General features: G+C 38.0%; 3 protein-coding genes across 3 annotated transcripts; 1 reads left to right on the top strand and 2 right to left on the bottom strand.

The window, feature by feature from the left end:
- Positions 1–2,086: 2,086 nt before the first annotated feature.
- Positions 2,087–6,621, top strand: LOC122078553. The gene is made up of 2 exons (XM_042644580.1): positions 2,087–2,300; positions 6,236–6,621. The coding sequence occupies exons 1-2, from the start codon at positions 2,196–2,198 to the stop codon at positions 6,320–6,322; spliced, it is 192 nt and encodes a 63-aa protein (XP_042500514.1). The 5' UTR covers positions 2,087–2,195; the 3' UTR covers positions 6,323–6,621.
- Positions 6,622–10,685: 4,064 nt separating this feature from the next.
- On the bottom strand, positions 10,686–14,307 carry LOC122078764 (glycerol-3-phosphate dehydrogenase [NAD(+)]-like). The gene is made up of 11 exons (XM_042644884.1): positions 13,531–14,307; positions 13,155–13,231; positions 12,983–13,055; positions 12,645–12,862; positions 12,463–12,570; positions 12,156–12,219; positions 12,025–12,062; positions 11,811–11,931; positions 11,644–11,698; positions 11,496–11,544; positions 10,686–11,134 (listed from the first exon to the last, which is right to left on the bottom strand). The coding sequence occupies exons 1-11, from the start codon at positions 13,706–13,708 to the stop codon at positions 10,979–10,981; spliced, it is 1,137 nt and encodes a 378-aa protein (XP_042500818.1). The 5' UTR covers positions 13,709–14,307; the 3' UTR covers positions 10,686–10,978.
- A 1,228-nt stretch (positions 14,308–15,535) lies between these two features.
- On the bottom strand, positions 15,536–17,152 carry LOC122080247 (vignain-like). The gene is made up of 4 exons (XM_042647184.1): positions 16,696–17,152; positions 16,260–16,498; positions 16,049–16,186; positions 15,536–15,948 (listed from the first exon to the last, which is right to left on the bottom strand). The coding sequence occupies exons 1-4, from the start codon at positions 17,150–17,152 to the stop codon at positions 15,685–15,687; spliced, it is 1,098 nt and encodes a 365-aa protein (XP_042503118.1). The 3' UTR covers positions 15,536–15,684.
- Between the last annotated feature and the right edge of the window lie 2,274 nt (positions 17,153–19,426).

The following is a 19,426-nucleotide window of genomic DNA, read 5'->3' as shown; positions in this document are numbered from 1 at the left end:
CGAATTTTACCGAATTTTATTTTTAATTCGGATTCGATCAGAATTTTTGATAAAATTCGAAAAAATTCAGTTCGGCCGAATAATTCGCGAATTATTCGGCCGAATTGATAACACTGGTCATGACCCAAAAACTGTTCCTTAAAACCCCCCCCCTCTTTTTTGGGTTGTTGTCGGAACTCACTAACTTGGTCCACAATCTCTATTACAAAATGGTCACTAACAAGGTTGATCACTTACCCATTCATGAACATTTTTCTTGATGACATATGTTCTTTTTCTTCCATAAATTCCCTCCATACTACCGGTTCATGAGCATTTCACATATAACTCTCTATGCACTTTTAATGGCAGTATTGAGAGGCATTTATGGATGTAAAATGTAAAGTGTTCATGTATGGATAGGTGATCCTAGCCAGGAGGAGAGAGAGAACTACAACAATATGTTGAATGCTGTTACGTGCATGCATGGTGAGGAGGGGAGTCTTACGTAAGCATGTGGTCAGCCATGAGGTCATGAGCATAGATGGGTCAGCCATTTGTTCCTTACTTAGTAGTTGGTTAGTTATTATATTTTCCAGTATTGAGTCCATTATCACATGTAACGTTAGTGGAGGTAGGAGGTTATTATTAGTGGGATGTAATGGGAGAGGACGTGGATAGCATGGGTTATGTAACTGGATGTGGAGGTAGTATGCTATATATTAGTAACAGATTAATGAAGAAGTAGACTTGATTATTACCAACTACTCAGCGAGTAGGGAGGCAAGGCTTCCTCGATAAAGCCCTATTATCCGAATTATTCCATTAACCTTTCTTTCTCATACGTTAATCTATCCCAACTCTTCTCGCTCTTATCCCCATTCAACCATAGGTAAGAAGGGCTCAAGCTCGTATATATCAAATGACATGATTTAGCAACATTGATAAAAAAAAATATATCACATTAAAAAGAAAAAAATTAAAGTTAAAAACTATATGACATGTTAAGAGTGTCAATAGGAAAATTCCTACTTTAAATAACTGGTCATCATATAATTGAGATACTTTACTACCCCACCCAAAAAATATATATATATATATATATATATATAATAATTGAAATAAAAAATATGAAATTCAAAATGTTTATTTATTCTACAAATGGTTGAATAAATGAGATCACTCTCTCCTTATGGTTTAAAATTAATGGAATCTAAGAGTGGCCTCTCTTGTAAAGGAGATTTGCACTTGAAAAGTCTAAAAATAGCATTTTGGAGAAGAATCAGTTTCCCTTTAACTTATGATGATGAGGGATTTGGAACCGATCTATCGTTTTTCCAATTAAAGACATGCAAGCTTGGGGCTACATGACCCAGATCTTGGGCTGTGTATGAGGTTGAAAGGAAAATTGTTGAAGAGGATCCAAATCTTGCTGAATAGAGAATCTCATCATCCATGAATCTGATCCTGTGATTTGAATGGAAAAATAATATCTCAGACCTTCAACAGTGAGGCAGAAGTAAATGATGACATTCACTCTTTGCAAAGTCCAATCATACTGTTAAGTTACTCAACCTTTTTCACATGAAAAAAAAATAAAAAATCAGTGAATAGGGATGTCAACTGGTTGGTTTGGTCCGATTTTAGATTAGTATTAAGTCAAATCAAAATCAAATTATTATAAAGTTCGGTTTCGATTTCAGACTGACCTGGTTTTATAAGTGTGTTATCGGTTTGGTTTTTAAAACAACATATTTTCTTTCTAATATTCTTTTGGTTTTCATCAGTTGTATCCGGTTTTTTCATGTCTCAAGTCGGTTTTTCGGTTTCGAGCAGTCCGATCCAATTTGATTTTCTACCGATTTCAGAAAACCCAAACCGGAATCCTTTTCTTAACGATCGATTTTTGTCGGCCCAATCGGTTCGGCCTGAATATTAACACTCTCCCTAGAGAATATCTTGCAAAAAATAGGGGCTCAGCCGGAGCGTCAGATACTAAATGTTTGGCCACATGAACGGTGATGCTGAGTAGGACCCATTGGAGATAATAGATACTCGTACGTTCAAGATGCACTTCGATCTTCGATCTTCGATCTTCGATCTTCGTAGGTCCTGCTTAAATAGTCACAGCCTCAAAGGCAAAGACGCTTTCAGGAGTCTACGCCTCGACGGGAAGGACATTGGAAGGAAGAACAGAAGAGTAGACGAGGAGAAAGATGGTGAAAGTCACTACATACTTCGCCATGTCATTTGGCGCCTTCATTTTCTGGCAATCCATGGACAAACTCCACGTCTGGATCGCTCTCCATCAGGACGAAAAGGTTCTTTCTATATCTCTTTCTTTGAATAGTTCTACAGCAAAACCCTTTCCACTTCAATGCGTTACCCAAAAATGAATTCAGATTCAATGCATCGTATCAGTAGCTTCGGTTCTATTTCTCCATATTTGGTAATTTTTGTTGTTTTAAACTCGATCTTATGACTTGCGGGAGCAGAATAAGATCGGGAGGGGTTGAATTGAAAACCCTAAATGATAAATATTTTTGCATTCTTTCAATTAAAGCTTGATTTGTAATCTGTTCTGGAGAATTCGATGTTCATTGTGTCTTCGTGAGATGTATAATATTATCGATCCAAATTCGTTCACAATCGGAGGTTGATTGTATTCTCCACTCTTTTTATGGGTTCTCATTATATAATGTAGCTTTTACTGAGGACCAAACTATTTGGTGACACTTATATAAAGGTTTGCCATTGAAATACAGATGATGGGGGTCGTTGAGTGCTTTGAATTGTTTATCAGTCCATTGGATCAGAGACTTAACATGAACTATGTCTTAGGTTACTCCACCTGTGGAGTTGTTGGTTGCTAGCCATAATAGTTTTCTGGAGGGCTCAATTCACTATGAGGCTGAAATTTTGTGGTCAGATACACCCTTCCCCTGCTCATATATTAAGTCTTAGCCCCAAATGGGGTTGGCCAAGTGGCAAAAGAATGCATTTAAAAATAAAAGATAATGAAAGGCTACATACCAATACTTGGACTATCAAGAGTTTGCTTGCCAATACATTGGAGTGTATATGATCAACTTTGACTCTGAAATTCTTCATGTGGCTAATCCATATCATTACCTAGATACCCAACTGTCGGAATTGCCGCCTTACACTTCAAAATGGCACAGCTAGGTTTGCGGTGATGTTTCTTGGTATCTAGCATTTCTCTTGTAATTAATTTGAGAAACATTAGGATTGGCCATTTTCATCGTGTTGAACATTGGGAAGAATCCAAGGGAAATTCAGGATGGAGAAGTTGTACAATTTATACTGCTTTTGTTACATAAACTTTCGAGGCTGAAGACTCTACAGTCTAGACCAATCGTGTGGTATTGATATGTACGTGTTTTAATGTCTATATATATGATTTGGCCAAGTAGATGAGTGTGCAAATGAGGACTCATCATTAGGAATTTTACTTTATGAAGTTCCTTAGTAAAAAGGCCGTTGCCCAGTGCACAGTGCACAAAGGTTCCCGCACTTAAGCAGGGCTCTAGGAGGGTATATAGGTAGACAACCTTACCCCCTTTACGGAGAGGCTGGTTCCTAGGACCCGAACCCGCACCACTGCGCAGGTGGAAAGAGCCCTTTGCCATTGCTCCAAGCAACGACCCTTTTTCTGAAGTTCCTTAGTGTTCCTTCTAAATGAAAACAAGCCATTTGAGTTTGAAGGAGGAACTACCAACTTATAAAAGTCTAATTATGTACTTATGTTGTATCTTGGGCAGAATTCTTGATTTGTATGGGATATGTAAACAATGTACAGTTTGTGGTTGTTTAGGCCGACTAACTTTACTAGACAAGGGGAAGCACCACTTATCCAAGTTGTATGGTTATTTTCCGAAGTAGTGTTAACCTTGGGATGCTTATTTGTGGGTGGGTTAATTTAATTCCAAGGATTGGCTGGACTTTGTAGCTCTTCAAACTAACATATTGTCTATCTATTTCATGCTAGGATTTTCTTCAATTATCTTTTCTTTGGAATTCTGCATCAAATACATCCTTTCATTTGATTATTAATTGTATTTGTTTTCTAATTACATTTAGAAGTAACACTAAGGATTTCAAAGAAAGCATCAGATACATCCTTTCTTTGAAATCTTTAGTGTTACTTCTAAATGAAAACAAGCCATTTGAGTGGGAAGGAGGAATTGCCAACTTATAAAACTCTAATTATGTGTAGCTTGGGTAGAATTATTGTTTTGTATGGGATATGTAAACATAGTACAAAGGAGAAGCATTCTAGTTCCGATTTACAAAAATAAAGGTGATGTTCAAAGCTGCAATAACTAATAGAGACATAAAACTAATGAGTCATACTATGAAATTATTGGATTAGGTTATTGAAGCCCGCCTAAGAGGAGAAACTACAATCTTAGAGAACCAATTTCGACATGGGCTATTTATCTACTGAGGAGGCTTAGGGAAAGATATAGAGCTTTCAAGAAGGATCTTCATAGGGTCTTTATTGACATAGAAAAATCCTATGACAAAGTCCCTAGAGATTTAATCCGGATTGTACTAGAGAAGAGAGGGATGTCGAGTAAATATATGGATAAATAAAAAAATATGTATGAGGGTGTCATGACTAGTGTGAGAACTGTGGGAGGTCAAGGCGGCGAATTCACAATTTCTATTAGGTTACACTAGGGATCAACCTTAAGCCCTTATTTGTTTGTGGCTGGAGTGTTGTGTGACCAATGTATTCTTTTAAAGCTTAAAGGGGAATTCTATAAGATTATTGTACAACCGACTATGATGAATGGGGCAGAATGTTGTGTAGTTAAGAAGTGGATGATTCTATATACCACATTATCATGTTGGGCTTCTATTTGTTTGCGCTTATCATAGATGATTTAACCAAGAGCATTGAAGACGATGTCTCATGGTGTATGCTCTTCTCCAACGATATCATGTTGGTGGATGAGAAAAAAAGGGATTAACACTAAGTTGGAGTTATGGCGATCAAGCTTAGAAACAAAAGGTTTTTAAGATAATCAGATTGAAGACGGAGTATATGGTAAATTTAGTCACACTATGGTGGGTAATGATATGGTGAAAATTGAGGAGAGATAGATACCGCAAAGAGACTATTTTAGATGTCTAGGGTCATCTATAAATAAAGCTGACATAGAGGATGATTTTTCACAAACAAAAGTGGGATGGATAAAGTGGAGAGATGCGAACGGAGTATTATGTGACTGATGTGTTCCTATAAAGCTTAAAGGAAAATTCTATAGGACTGTTGTACTAGTGGCTATGATGTATGTGGAAAAATGTTGGGGCAGTTAAGAAGTGTCACATAGATAAGCTATGTGTAGCAGAAATGAGGATGTTAAGATGGATGTGCAGCAAAAATAGGAAGGATAAAGTAAAGAATGAGCATGTTAGAGCTGATTCGGGAGTTGCCTCGATCAATGGTAAGCTCCTAGAAAGTTGTTTGATGTTGTATGACCATATTAAACGGAGGCCTAGGGACGCTCCAATAAGGGGGAGCGATTTGATTCAGATTGAATGAGCTAAAAGAGCTAGGGACAGGCCTAAAACGACCATAGGAGAAGTAGTGAGGAGTGACATGCATAGTCTAGGTCTTGTCCCAAGTATGACCTTTGATAGAGCCGTTTGGAGGGAATGATCCATGTAGCTGACACCATTTGGTCGAGATTTTCCTGACTTTCTGGTGTTGTGCTATTTTTCTTTTATAGTCAAATTTCTTTTTTTGTTTTTGCACGGATCCATGTGGCCAACCCCATTCAGTTGGCATAAGGCTGAGTTTGTTGTTGTTATGTAAACATAGTACAGTTTGTGGTTGGTTTAGGCTGGCTAATTTTACTAGACAAAAGGTGTCTTGAAGCACCACTTATTTAAGTTTTATGGGTATTTATCGAAGTAGTGTAAACAAGAAACAGCCCCTCTGCAAAGTGGGGGTAAGTCTGTGTACATTATGATCCTCCCCAGACACTCCAGTGGTGGGAGCCTCATGCACTGGGTACGCCCTATTGGAGTGGTGTTAACCTTGGGATGCTCATCTGTGGGTGGCTTAATTAATGCAAAGGCTAGTATTGGCTGGACTTTGTAGCTCTTCAAATGAACATATAGAATTGGCTGTTCTTCAATTATCTTTTCTTTGAAATTCTAGCATCAACTACATCCTTCTATTTGATTATTAATATTAATTGTATTTGTTTTCTTATTATATTAGCAAGAGAGAATGGAAAGAGAAATGGAGATCAAGAGGGTCCGACAAGAGCTACTGCAACAAGCCAAGCAAAAAGATTCTTTGGCATAAGCTTCTCAGTTGTTAGATGTGGCCCTGGCCTCTGAACTTCCTATTTTGTAATGTTGTGTTACTTTTCCTTATTTTCTTAATAACAGATTCCGCATAAACATATTAAACATTTCAATCTGAATGGCTTATTCTCAGTGGAAAGTTACCTTGTTCTTTTCTCTTTTTTTTTCCCCCACCGATTATCAATTGTTGGGAATATTTAGTGGTTGAAATCAGTCTTATGTGGTGACTGCATCATGGATGGATTCAAATAACATTCGTTATGTGCCAAATATTATCTGGCATTGTTTTGTGCTCAATATTAAATGTTTTATCCTTGTAACAGCTCATTTTGAATTCTTATGAGAAAGACATTTATTTGTTGAGATTGCAGCCAGTTTATCTTTCCAATTTCAGTTTGAGTGATTGTCAAATCTGTTGTCGAAAAACGACTGTGGTCTGTTTTGAGGAGATGATGGATGACCCATGGTCATATACCTATTGTTTAAAGAACAGAGAAGGGATCTTTCTGCTTTGTACCTCCTGCCTGGTTTCAAAACATGACTTAACCTAACTGCCAACCACGGACCAGCTCCCTTTTAAAAAGTGGAAAAAGAAAAAAATAATATTAAACCTTTCTGGATTTTTAACCAAGCATGTGCTTCTCAGCCAACTATATGAATACGTAAAACTTTAACAAACTTACAGGGGCTTGTAGTCATTCTGGAGATTTTATTGTAGAAAGATCAATAGGCCTATGGTGCTTCATGCAGTACTAGTGTTATTTATTATTATTATTATTATTTATTTATTTTTTATTTTTTAGAGTCTTATAGAAAGCTTTCTTGTGCAGTTATGTAATTTAATTCCTGTAGGTAGTGAAGATAGATTTTTGAATTCCACCAGCCACTTTTGTCCCTTGCAATCTTTTACATCTGGTTTCTGCAGGATGTTTAAGTTATTGATGTAGGATTGGGAACCCTGTGAACTCAGTTAGGGTTCTATGCGTATTATTGATTTCAACTTCAATAAATAGGTTGGGTAAAAGGAAAAATGTTTTAGAGAGGATCATTCCTTTTCTTCAGGAAAAAAAAATGGGTTTTAGAGGGGAGGATCAAATAATCATTGAGGTATTTGGTTTCTTGAAAAGTGTTGAAGAGTTGAGATGCTAGAGAGTAGGTTTAGGTGTCGGATTGCAAATATGCTATGAAACTTGAAAGGATTGTGATGCAGAGAAGTCACGTAAAGGGCTTATTTTATTGTAAATAAGCCTTGGGATGGGTTATATATGTGTTTGACCTTTTGGCCAATGGGTTTTCATTGTAATGGGCCATTTTAATTGGCCTATATAATATGGTTAGAGGCTAATAGGTATACGGGATTAGTAAAGTGAGTTTTTATTCTTTAATCTACTTCTTATTATTATTTTTTTTTCAGTTAGGCTGGATTAGGATTCTATAAGTCCAGTATTGTTTTGAATTGGTTTCTTAGTTAATTTATGTTACCTTGTTAATTAAGGATTGGATTAGGTCTTTTCTTTTTAGTATTAAGCCTGTTTTTGAGTTTTTAAATAAGTTTGTAATGGAGTTCAGCATTGTACACAAATTTGATTAATGAGATTTTGGCTTGAGCCTTTTCTTTTGCTGCTGATAGAGTATGCATGCTGTGAGACTCAGCTTAGGGTAGGAAATCCTTGGATCGGTGTGATTCTGATCTAGGACTGCTGGTGGGGAGCCAAAGGTCACATTCTTCCTTTCTATCTCCATTTTGCAAATTATTGTTCTTCTAAAATTTCTGCAATTCTTAGTCTAATCAGGAATTCATATGCAGGACTTTTTTTGTATGAATTTGAGTTAGAAGAATCTGGCCATTGGAATATCTTCGGATTTTGAGGACTTGTTCTTTATTGTTCTAGAGAGACTCGATCAGTATCTCCATCAGATCTAACCTGCAGATCTGTGGTTTTATTACTGAATTTCCCATTCTGCCTTCATCTCTTAAGTTGAGATTCTGCTTTCTGAATATAGACTCGATTTACTGGTTTTATTAATCTGTTGCTGCTGAGTTTCATAATCATGTTCAGAATTGATTGATCTATATATTCCAATTTCTGAATTCTGTTTTGTGTGGTAAATTTATTGTTATACAGGTCTCCTAGTCCAACTAGGATCGACTCATATTCTCAGATCCAGCCCTTGTGTTGAGTTGGGATTTTCGGCTAGTGTTCTACCCCTGATTTACTGAACTCGACAGAGTTTCAGGTTCATCTGAGTCTCTGATTGAAAGTAACTAGAGTTTTGCATATTTTGATTTAATTTTCCATATTTCACTATTTCTCTAATTGAGATAATCTTGCAGTTGAATCATCGCAGTCTTTTGACTCTGACCAGAATCTGAACTCCATCCAATTAGGTTGACTCTTTTTATTTTTTATTTGGATTTACTTGAGAATCTGTCCGAGATGTAGTGCTTCTTTAGAAAGAGTTTTGTCTCTTGGGTTTTAGATGGAGTTGCTAGGTGGTGGTGGGGGAAATTGTCTGGAACAGGGATTTTAAAGGAAGAGTGCTGTTAGGTAAGGACGGCTATGATTTGATGGTAATTTTCGTGTAAGTGATGAATGCTTGTATGGTTAGGTTTGTTTTTTTTTTTTTTTTCGTTTTTTTTTTTATTATTGAATCAAGGAGTTCCAACGGTTGAATGTGGCATTTGTTTACGGTGATTCACAGGAAGCAAATAGAAAATAAGAAACAAGATGACCGTGTGTCGATGGGGCTTTATTGGACAAATCATCTGCTGAAAACTAAACTTCAGTAATTGTTGCATTTGGGACTTGCTTTTTTGAATGTCCTTGGTATTCAAAATATATTGTATTCACATATCCTTGTAGTAGATCCCGTTAAGTTGGAATAATGCTGAATTTGTTGTTGTTGTATTTTTCATCATTTAAAAGGATGATTGTGGTTTTCCTTTTCTTTTTTCCCTGTGGAGAAGGGATGATGGCGTCATCTTATGCCTAGCACAGTTTGATGGGTATTTCAGATTTCAGGTATTGTTTTAATATTTTTCTCTTATGGTGAGAAATATAAAACCTTCTTTGAGGGAGGGAGGGAGGGAGGGAGGGGGTTGATTTATTTAACTATTGCACCTGACCTCGCACGGAGCCTTGTCCACCGGGTATGGTCTTTTAAATGTACAGTGAAAGTGGGTTGATGATTTGCGGGTGTTTCTTTTTTTTCATGGCAACATATCTTCATATAACTTTTGTTCTCTTTTCTTTTTCGGGGAAAAAAAGAAGAATAAAGAAAATAGGGGGAAAAATAAATGTCATTTGTAGATCCTAAACATAGGGGTACACTGCTTGAAAATGATAGGCGCTTCTTGTATCTTATTACCATATTGAGTTGATATCTTGTCACCAATGGGATTGGTAGCCTAGTGGAGAAAATGTCTTCAACTTATTACCACTCGAGTCGGCTGATTGTGGGTTATCTTTTGGGGGTAGGGTTTTTTTCGGCATTTGTGTGCAGTTTTGCAGGAGGGGAGGGTGTGGAATCGTACAGTAGGGGAGGTTTTAATGTAGAGAGAGTGTGGGTCCCATGGTGGTTTGTGAGGTGCAGTGTAAAGGAATCCACATTATGTTGCTGTGTGATTCCTTTTCCTCTGTTTTTTTCCCCAATGAAAAGGAAGGCTTTACACTAATTATAAATTGGGAGAAGGTTCTTTGAAACCGCCAGGAGACCATATGATAGTACCCTTTATCTTCCGGCTCTCTCCTCTTCAAATGATACGATCTCGCCGCCCTTTCATTTATGAAATCCTTTCACCACACCTCATTGGTGTCCTCTATGCCACTTGCTTGTAGAATACTCCATTCTTTTTATTCAAAACTTTAAGTTGCTGGTTATGATGTCTTGTTCTTTTTTAACTAAATCAGTTAGGCCTCTAAAATAATAGATGCCATCTCTGTGGTCCTGCGTGACTCCCAAGTGTATAGGCCCCCCCCCCCCCCCCCCCCCCAAAAGAAAAAAAAAACTATATTAAGATTGTGGCCTTGAGATTTTTCTTAGCTTCCTGTTGATTTAGCAATGGTTTAGCAATACAACATGTCAGACTCTCTTCACCTCTTTGCTTTAGTGAAGAAGTTATTGCCTACTGTTCTCAACTTGCATCAAAATATACCTGATTTTTACTTGACAAGAGACCTTATTTATTTCACATGTATATTTGTGAGAGTAGATTATCTAATTAAAACAGAAAGAGGTCGGATGGTTTCAGGGGCAAAAATGTGCTAAATCTTTCCTTGGTAGACCTGTAGTTAACTCCGTATCTATTCTACTTCTAAGTTGTATGATTTGAGGGAAAGGAGATTTTCTTCTTTGAGGAGTTGGGGGAAAGCTGAGAGTCATAGATTTCTCATACTTGGAAACTGGCAGACTTATAGTAGGCCATGAGGATTACAATTAATGTGCTATAAAATAACTGCTCTTTGCTACTGTATACTGCCCCTAAAATGGCGAGTGAATGGGCATGAATTTTTTTTTCGTTTCAGTGGATTGAAATCTCTTCGGAACTCCGACTGAATGCTGTAACATAGTCTTGTGAAAATTTCACCTTTGGATTATGTAGAAGAGGCATGTGAACCATGGGCAATGCTTCTTTCCATGAGTCTTTCACCAGCTAGAGCATTGCTGTATTATTTTCACAACATTGAACAATCGCCGAGGGAGGAAGGTGGCCGATACAGATCTCGTGTACTGTTCTGAAAAGCGGGAATAACTCTAGACATTTACGATGGCGTAAAACCGCATTAACTTCTCCTGCTGTTAAGACCCCCCTTGTGAAAGAAAAAGAAAACAGGATCAGATGAGAAAGTCATATGCAAGAAAAATGCCCATTATCCTGTGTGTTCTATAGCTTACAATTGGAAAACCGCATTAACAATGTAGTTTGCACCAGCGGTTGAATGCAGAAAGGAGATTTTTTCTCCTACGCTAGAAGAGGAGAAATGTGGAAAATAATGTGGTAGCGGAACCTTTTGAACGTAGTGAAGGCCCTAGTGTGGCAATGGTAGCCTTCTCCCTCTCCAACCCAGGTGCTTCTTTAATTTCTTGTTTTCTCTAGTTGTGTTAAGTGTATTATAGGGATATCAGAGAGAGGAAAGAATGGATAATTAAAGTTTATTATTGTCATTTACCTGTAGCTTCTGTCCTTGTAACAATTCTGCTTCAAGCTCATCGAAAGACCTGGTGGCGAAAATTTGAAAAATTAATTATTATGGTCATTGGATTCAGAAGAATATAGTTTCTAATGTTTGCATCTACAAGATCTAGCCAAAGAAAAACCTTTGCCCACTATTCCTTGCAAAAGCCTCTGCAACTTTCCTGTTTCTTCCTCCTACTGCCATAACAGAAGTTTTTACTACATTTCTTCATGGTATGATGTATGTATGCATTTGAAGAATAAAAATATAGGAATCGAACAAAGGAAGGAATTTTTTTCTGGTTCTTACAGCATGTTGCGATCACATCAGCTATCCCACAGCTCTCAAAGAAGGTGCTATCTCTGACGGATGAAAACAACAGCTTTGAGAAGCTCCTCATCTCTTTCAGACCAATTCTCATTATTGCAGCCTGTTAATTATGTAGCTTAGCATTTTAATCATGAGCTTATGCAACTCAGTCGGTAAATTTAAGTAAATAAAGCAGGACATAGCTGCATACAACCTTTGTATTGTTCCCCATCTCCAAGCCATCAACAAAACCTGGGCAACCAAAAGTTAGATTCTTTGATTTTATTGGAGAGAGCCCGGAAAAAAAAGACAAGGGAAGGAGGGAAAAAAACTGATTAATTGAACCTGCAGCAATGGCGACTACATTCTTGAGTGTTCCACATAGTTCTACTCCTTCTATGTCTTGGACCTGCCATTTTTTTTAATAACAGACACAAACATTAGATCTGTTAATGGTGTTTGAAGTACGGGAATTTGTTGTTTGTCTACAATGGTAGTGCACTGTACAGTTGCAGTGTTTAGGCTCATTTTTTATGATATTCATTTGTTAATTGAATGGGTTTTATCACTTTTATGTGATTATAGATTGTGGATTGATGAATTTCAATTTGGATTGAAAGAAAGAAAAGAGAAAGAGAGACATCACACTCACAGTCGTGACCAGGAAGTATGGAGTAGCAAACAGTTGAGCCCATCTGTTTGCCACCTCTTTATTCTCCCTGTATCCTATTGTTGCTTCGCTCAACTTCTCGGCAGCAATCTGTGAATTGCAGACTCATCTTTGTTAGTAGAAGAAGAGGAAATTGGGTAATCAAATCAAGTTGGCTTTATCACCTCATCAGCTATGTTTGCACCCATGAGAACACAACAATTGATCCCAAGGTGTTGAGAGATGAAGGTGCTGATCATGTGTGGGCCTTCCGTCGTTACCTCCATTCCTTTGATGAGGGATATAGCCTCAACATCCCCTCTTATCTTCCCAACAAGTTCATTGCATATACCTTCCATGAATTGATGTGGAGTTACAAAAACCAACATGTTTGCATCCTTAACTGCAATGGAAGGAGAGAAAAAGGAAAAATGAAGGGCTCTGTCACTGAATCATCAGATTGGATTTGATCACGTTCGAAAATTTCGCAGAAAGGGAACCAGAGTAAGAAGAGAACGTATACCTGCATTGTCGAGATCGGGATCTGCTACTACATTCTTCCCAAGCTTTATGCCAGGGAGATACTTCACATTCTCCTGTTAGAAGGAAAAAAAGATTAGAGAAAGAAGAAGAAAGCTAGAATTGATGTCTAACGTTGAAGTATTATAGCAGGGAAGGATGTGCAGAGAGTTTACGTTTGTTCGGTTCATGACTTCTGAGAGCTTCTCGCCTGTAGGTAGTGTCTCCTCAAATACCCACATCCTCACTTCATCTGAAATAAAGGTATTGTTGGTGGAGAAGAAAGAAACATAATTTCAGTCAGTAGTTCGACATTTGATTAGGAAAAAATGTCAAAATAAAATGCACGACATGTGTTCGTGGGAATTCCGTAGAGAAAAATTTCCACTGTGTACTATAATCCTCATGGTTTGATTTGTCTGGCAATGACTGATGAGCTCTGCCTATACATTGATACATATGTGATATAGTTGGTGTATTATGATGATGGTAAGAAATGTTAATAGAGGAAAAAAGGAAATGGGAATGGTATGGATCTACTGACATACTCACCATGGAAGGAGCTCATCTTGATGGTATTGGAGGCGATGAGTTTTGCTGCGACACTACCCCAATTGCCGCTGCCGATAACTGTTACTTTGGATTTCGTCACTTCTTCATCGGTGGGGCTGGAAGGAATGTCCTTCCCTTCTAAATGCCCATTCTGTGGAATTTCCAGACCTGGAGCCATGGAATAGATAGATGGGTAGAGAGAGAGAGAGAGAGAGGTTGAAACCACGAAAGAGAGATGGTAATGTGATTTATTTATATAACTAATGAAAGCTCAGGCGGAGAATTTGATGATTTGGCGAACACGTTTCCTGGGTTCATGAGACCATGTGTTTGTAGATCAACTCTCTCCCTCTGTGTGTCTCTGTTTGTTTGTCAACATAGTTCGTCTACTACAGAGACGAAAGGGCTAGAGAAAGTACAAACACCATCTTGGAGCTTTGCTTGGTGGAGAAGGAATGAGAACACTATCCTGACACGCGTTGGGAATTTGAAAGAGATCAGGAATTGAAACTGTAGGAGCTGAACAGGAAGAAGAAGAAGAACAAAAGATCCTCTTTGCCAGTTAACACCTTCTGTTCCATAAGCCCACCATGAAATCTCTCCGATTTGAATTCCTGTTTCCAAATTTAGAATTGAGTCTCAATGACAACGCGTTTGTGATTTATCTATGAAGGAGTTGCGGGGTGAGGGTGAGCCATCTCCTCAATTGGGAAATGGAAATGTTTTTATGTGGGAGGAGAAATCGAAGTGAGGAAGTTGGAAGCCCCTGTTTTCAGGCTTTGGCTTGGTTAAAGATCCTTTCTTTGTGGCGATCCAGCAACGGACTTGTCACCAGTAAATAATTGACGAGTGGCTCGGTTAGCTGTTGGGATCAATTGCCAAATTTAGGTTCTTTCAAGTTCTTGTGTAAACCATGATACAGTGAGAAAATAATTCTCTGTTTTTTCTCATCCCTGTTTTTCCTTATTTTGTTATCTGCAGAACGTGACACGTCGACAACTTTAAGACCAACGCATCGGATGTAATAATCTTCATCCATTCTTGACCGTTGGTCTCCTTGTTGTCCACGTGTCGCGTTCTGCAGGTAGCAAAACAAGGAAAAACATGAATGAGAAAAACAGAGGATTTTGATCCTGATTGTGCTTGCCAAGTTTCAGAAAAAAACGATATATATGATTAGAAGTACTAGGAGGCTAGGCCTCAGTGTCATTGTTGGCCATTTCTAGGTCTGAGCCTGAGCTATAATTTGGAGGGTTAGTGTTAGGCCTAGGCCTAGCTCAAACCCGTTGTGTACATTAGCATGGAAAATAGTTATACGGTAGACCATATAATTGAGTTGGCTAATTAATATGTGATAGACCACACTCTCACCACTTTGATCTTCTATTTACATTATTCAATAAGAGGGTTAGATTCCATGGATTAAGAGGTTTTTTTCTTCGTGGGTGAAATATGAAATCTTACCATCACACCTAAGGATGCTTCTTCAACAAGAACTTCATGAGAAGGCCTTGAATTTGCACCTAAAAAAGAGAAGGCCTTGAATGACCTAGGGTTTTTGGGTGTGCTGACCACATTCTTACCACTTTGATCTCCTATTTACAGTATTCAATAAGAGGGTTAGATTCCATGGATTAAGAGGTTTTTTCTTCGTGGGTGAAATATGAAATCTTACCATCACACCTATGGATGCTTCCTCAACAAGAACTTCATGAGAAGGCCTTGAATTTGCACCTAAAAAAGAGAAGACCTTGAATGACCTAGGGTATTTGGGTGTGCCATGGCCTAATCTCTCTTTCAATTTATATTGTGTTTGGGAAAGATGGCAATGGCCATGATAGGGTTATATCATTACTATTAGGAAATATTTCTTGTACAACCCTCGTAACTAACCCGAGTTTCATATCACACCAATTTTTTTAAAAATTTCCCTAATTATTAACATAAACTCGATCTTATGAATTTTGATTGCTAGCCTTGACCCTTTTCTTGATCATCATGAAACCAACAATTAAAAGAAATTTTCATTCTCAGCTGCTCATAGATGGTGATACAAAATTTTATTCCATTCTCGGCGAGATACAGCAAACAAGAGATTACATTATTAACTAAGGCCTAACCACAAAAATCTTCAAAGAAAAATGTCACTTCTCCTCAGAGCTCGTCCTTGAGAGGGGAGACCGGCTTGGCATCCCTATCAGGGGAGATTTTGATAGGATAAGAAGCTTCCATGGCTATACCACACAATCCTCCTTGGGCTGGTATTCCACGCTTCATTCTAATGTAACCTTGTTCTCCCCAATCTGCTCCCCATGAGTTCTTCACGGTCCAGTACTTGGTTCCATCAACAGTTGTTCCATACCCTACAGCTGCCACTCCATGATCCAGTTCTGTCCCACAGGGTCCAGTGAATACTCCCTGTTCATCATCGATCATCACCCACAAAGCAATTAAATTAAAGATCAGTTCATGACCCATCTTAATTTCAATATTTCTTAATTGATTTTTCATCATTTACCTCTGAGTAGAACTGGAAAGCTTGACCACTAGCATCAATGGCAACAGAGACAGGTTGGTTTGCTACAGCTTTCATCAAGGAAATCTCGAAAGGAGGAACGTTCTCATGTCCATCAATTGTCACCAGGGGAGCATTCACCTGCAAAATCTTACTTCTTAGTACTCTTAATCTGATCACCTCTAGATGAGTGAGTTCATATCATATATATTACCTTGGATACAGCACAAGTTGTATTTGTGGCTGTGTAGGGATAACTCTCCTCTGTAGTGATCCCTCCAACCTTCTTGATGTACTCAAACGCACGATCCATGAGACCTCCATTACAGCCTTGGTTACCATCCCCTGTGTCGCAATCCACCAGTTGCTGCTCAGACAAGGACAGCAGGTTCTGGGTTTTGATTTGGTTTATGCCCTCGACCGCAACAACAGTTGAAAAAGTCCAGCAACTTCCTGTAACAGACATAAAGATAACACATTAATTTTGTTGGGTTTTACGTTGAAATGGAAGTAATAATCTTACATCATCGAATGTGAATAACCTAATGTGAAAAGGATTTTCTTACTAACTTGTAAGGATAAGATGTACCCAAATCTCAATAAACGCATCAATTATATATTGGAATCTCCATTAATTATTGCTCTCTTACCACATTGGCCTTGGTTCTTGACAGGGGTGACGGCACCTTTGGCTCTCCAATCGATGGAGGAAGGGACTTTATCGAACTTCTCGTACATGAATCCACCAGTGGCTTCACGTGAAGACCCTCTCATCATGCTGTGATGCTTTACCTTGGAGCTTGCGTAGAGATTCCTGAACTCAAGGTTGGTGAGGTCACCAAACTTGTTAAGCTTCAACTTGTAAGGATGATCCTTCTTGTTGAATTCATGAATGAACTTAACATTCTCTTTGAACACATTGAAACGCTTTGGCTTCTCTAAGGGATCTCGAGTAACCATGTGATGATTCCTCCAACTCTCGTACAAGTCCCGGAGACTATCTTCCGTCTCCAGATCCTTTTCATGGAAATCGAAGCACTGGGCTAAGCTCAGAAGTAGAGCAAAAGATAAAGCAACAACTAGAACAACCTTCTTCTCCATTGCCATTGGTTTCAAGCTTTGATGGGAATGTAGGGATCATGAAGCTGGTTTATATAGAAGAAGCACGTGGGGAAACCTCATCGTATTCTCCACCAATCAAATTAATTATGGAAGGACAAATAAGAATGCAGAATAAGGGTATGGGAAGATATGATAATTAATAAACAAGTTGAAGCTGTTCAAGTTTGAATTGACAGACCTAAGCAAGTAGTCATTGAGATCATTAGTCCCGGCACCATCTAACATCCCACGTGATAGATATACATGCCATGCAATAAATCCATAAATCAATAAATCAACAAATCAATAAATAAATAAACATCGATCGTTTAAGGGAGAATGTTTTCATTTTTAAACACACATTGGTCTGCGAAATGATTGCCCCTTCTCTCATAAAATGTGAAGATGTTCATCTTGTTGATGCTTTAAGGTGTGCTCGTGTTGGCTTCCGTGTCTCTTAAATCAATTACAAAACATTAAAGAGCATATATGGAGTAGGACTAACTAATTCTTTTATGGGTATACTATGTATAATGCGTCCAATAATATATTGCATTTAATTGATTTAAATCATTTCACTTAATAAAATAAAAACTCTCTCTTACATTCGAGGCAGACCTTGGTGCAACAGTGTGGTTGTTCCATTACGACCTAGTGGTTGCGGATTTGAATTGAAGAAACAACCTCTTTGCCAAATAGGGAGTAAGACTGCGTACATAATGACTTTCCTCAGGCCCCGCAATAGCAAAAGCCTCTTGCACTAGGTACATCTATCACTTCTTGAACAAAAAATGAATCAATTAATAAACAGTTTTATCGGTTTTGATTTAAACATTTTGATTCAATTCGGTAAGTGGTTTCAGTTTTCCCATTCACACCCTTAAGCTGATTCCAATCTGATTTTTTTCTGAACCAATTGGAAGGCCAGATTTCTCCTCAACCCTAGAAACCCAGATAAGATTGCCTGCATTGGAATGATAAGAATCGAGGTTGGGTTCGGCCAATTCCAATTTAAATCGGCCGGTTTACCCAATCGAATTCCCATTTTTTAATTCAGAGTCCAAACTCCTCACACTGGACTCCCATTCCTTAAGCGTCTGTTTGGATTCCGATTAACCCTAATTTTATGTATTGAGTCTGATAGAGTTGGGTTGAGTCCAACCTGTTAAAAAATGATTTGAATAAGAATTGAATTGGAATTTATGAAAACAACATATCTGTACCCTTTTTTTGAATTTTTAAACCCTACTTCTGTATTTGATAACATGATTTTATTTTTTATTTATTTTTTTTAGTACTCTCATGTATATTGTATTATTATCTTCATATATATCCAATATGTATAATGTAGTACTGCGCCTTACATTAAATAAGTTGTTCGTATATTACTTCAAATTGTTAATTTATAACCTTTCCCCATAGCAGATGATGACTAGTCCTAATTGGGGGATTTTTTTTTTTAGAATCCATCATTTTATCATGTGGCATGGCAGACACTATATAAAATCACTTGGTAAGTTGGTAGGTATAACAGAGGGAAGAGGGTTTCTTACGCTGCCAATGTAAGAAGGAATTTGTGCGTCATATCAGTGGTTATCTTGAAAAAGATATGGCTCATATATTCATAGTAGGAGAGAGAAAATATCAAAAATACCTTTGTGTGAGGGAAATTGCATTCTGGCAGCGTAGGTATGTTTTCCCCATAGTGGAGATATAGTGATTGCTTCTATTTAATTGGCTCCATCAGTGTGAGAAGTGTGTATTATGAGAGTATGAGATAGGTGTGTCACACGGTCACTTCCAACTGGTTTTGATTGATAATCGTGGATTAAAACAGAAGTCAAGTTGATAATATGATATTGGGGTTCGGTCGGTTTTAGTTTTGGCCTAATTCAGTTATAGGGTTTTATTGGGCCGTATTGACGAACTCTAATCAGTCCTTTATCGTTTGTTATTGATTCGATTTAATTTTCCATATATATAAAAATATAGGGAGAGGGATAAGTGCACTACCCTACATGTGGTAAGCAAGCGGGTGACACCAATGGAGGTGCAAAATGGGAATTTCACAGGAAGGAGAGAGAGAGAGAGAGAGAGAGAGAGAGAGAGAGAGAGAGAGAGAGAGAGAGAGAGAGAGAGAGAGAGAGAGAGGACACTAGCTTACAAAAGCCTGGGCCTAAAGCCTGAGCAGTCCAAGCCAAATCACTCGGGGGATCAGGGCAAAGTATTGATAAGGTTTTTTTTGTGGAGGGCCCTGTCATTCATTAGAATTGGCAATAA

The sequence above is a fragment of the Macadamia integrifolia genome, chromosome 5 (genome assembly GCF_013358625.1).
Source record: "Macadamia integrifolia cultivar HAES 741 chromosome 5, SCU_Mint_v3, whole genome shotgun sequence".
Lineage (NCBI taxonomy): Eukaryota > Viridiplantae > Streptophyta > Magnoliopsida > Proteales > Proteaceae > Macadamia > Macadamia integrifolia.
The sequence above is the reverse complement of the archived record's forward strand: the minus strand, read 5'-3'. Positions and strand labels throughout refer to the sequence as shown.

Excerpts from the sequence above, each read along its gene's own strand:
- LOC122078553 (XM_042644580.1), top strand. The coding sequence starts at position 2,196 with ATGGTGAAAGTCACTACATACTTCGCCATGTCATTTGGCGCCTTCATT. Across the intron at positions 2,301-6,235 it reads CTCTCCATCAGGACGAAAAG|CAAGAGAGAATGGAAAGAGA; the intron begins GTTCTTTCTATA and ends TTATTATATTAG.
- LOC122078764 (XM_042644884.1), bottom strand. The coding sequence starts at position 13,708 with ATGGCTCCAGGTCTGGAAATTCCACAGAATGGGCATTTAGAAGGGAAG. Across the intron at positions 12,863-12,982 it reads TCCCGATCTCGACAATGCAG|TTAAGGATGCAAACATGTTG; the intron begins GTATACGTTCTC and ends CTTCCATTGCAG. Across the intron at positions 12,571-12,644 it reads GTGCAAACATAGCTGATGAG|ATTGCTGCCGAGAAGTTGAG; the intron begins GTGATAAAGCCA and ends TGCAATTCACAG.
- LOC122080247 (XM_042647184.1), bottom strand. The coding sequence starts at position 17,152 with ATGGCAATGGAGAAGAAGGTTGTTCTAGTTGTTGCTTTATCTTTTGCT. Across the intron at positions 16,187-16,259 it reads CAACTTGTGCTGTATCCAAG|GTGAATGCTCCCCTGGTGAC; the intron begins GTAATATATATG and ends AAGATTTTGCAG. Across the intron at positions 15,949-16,048 it reads CTTTCCAGTTCTACTCAGAG|GGAGTATTCACTGGACCCTG; the intron begins GTAAATGATGAA and ends GATGATGAACAG.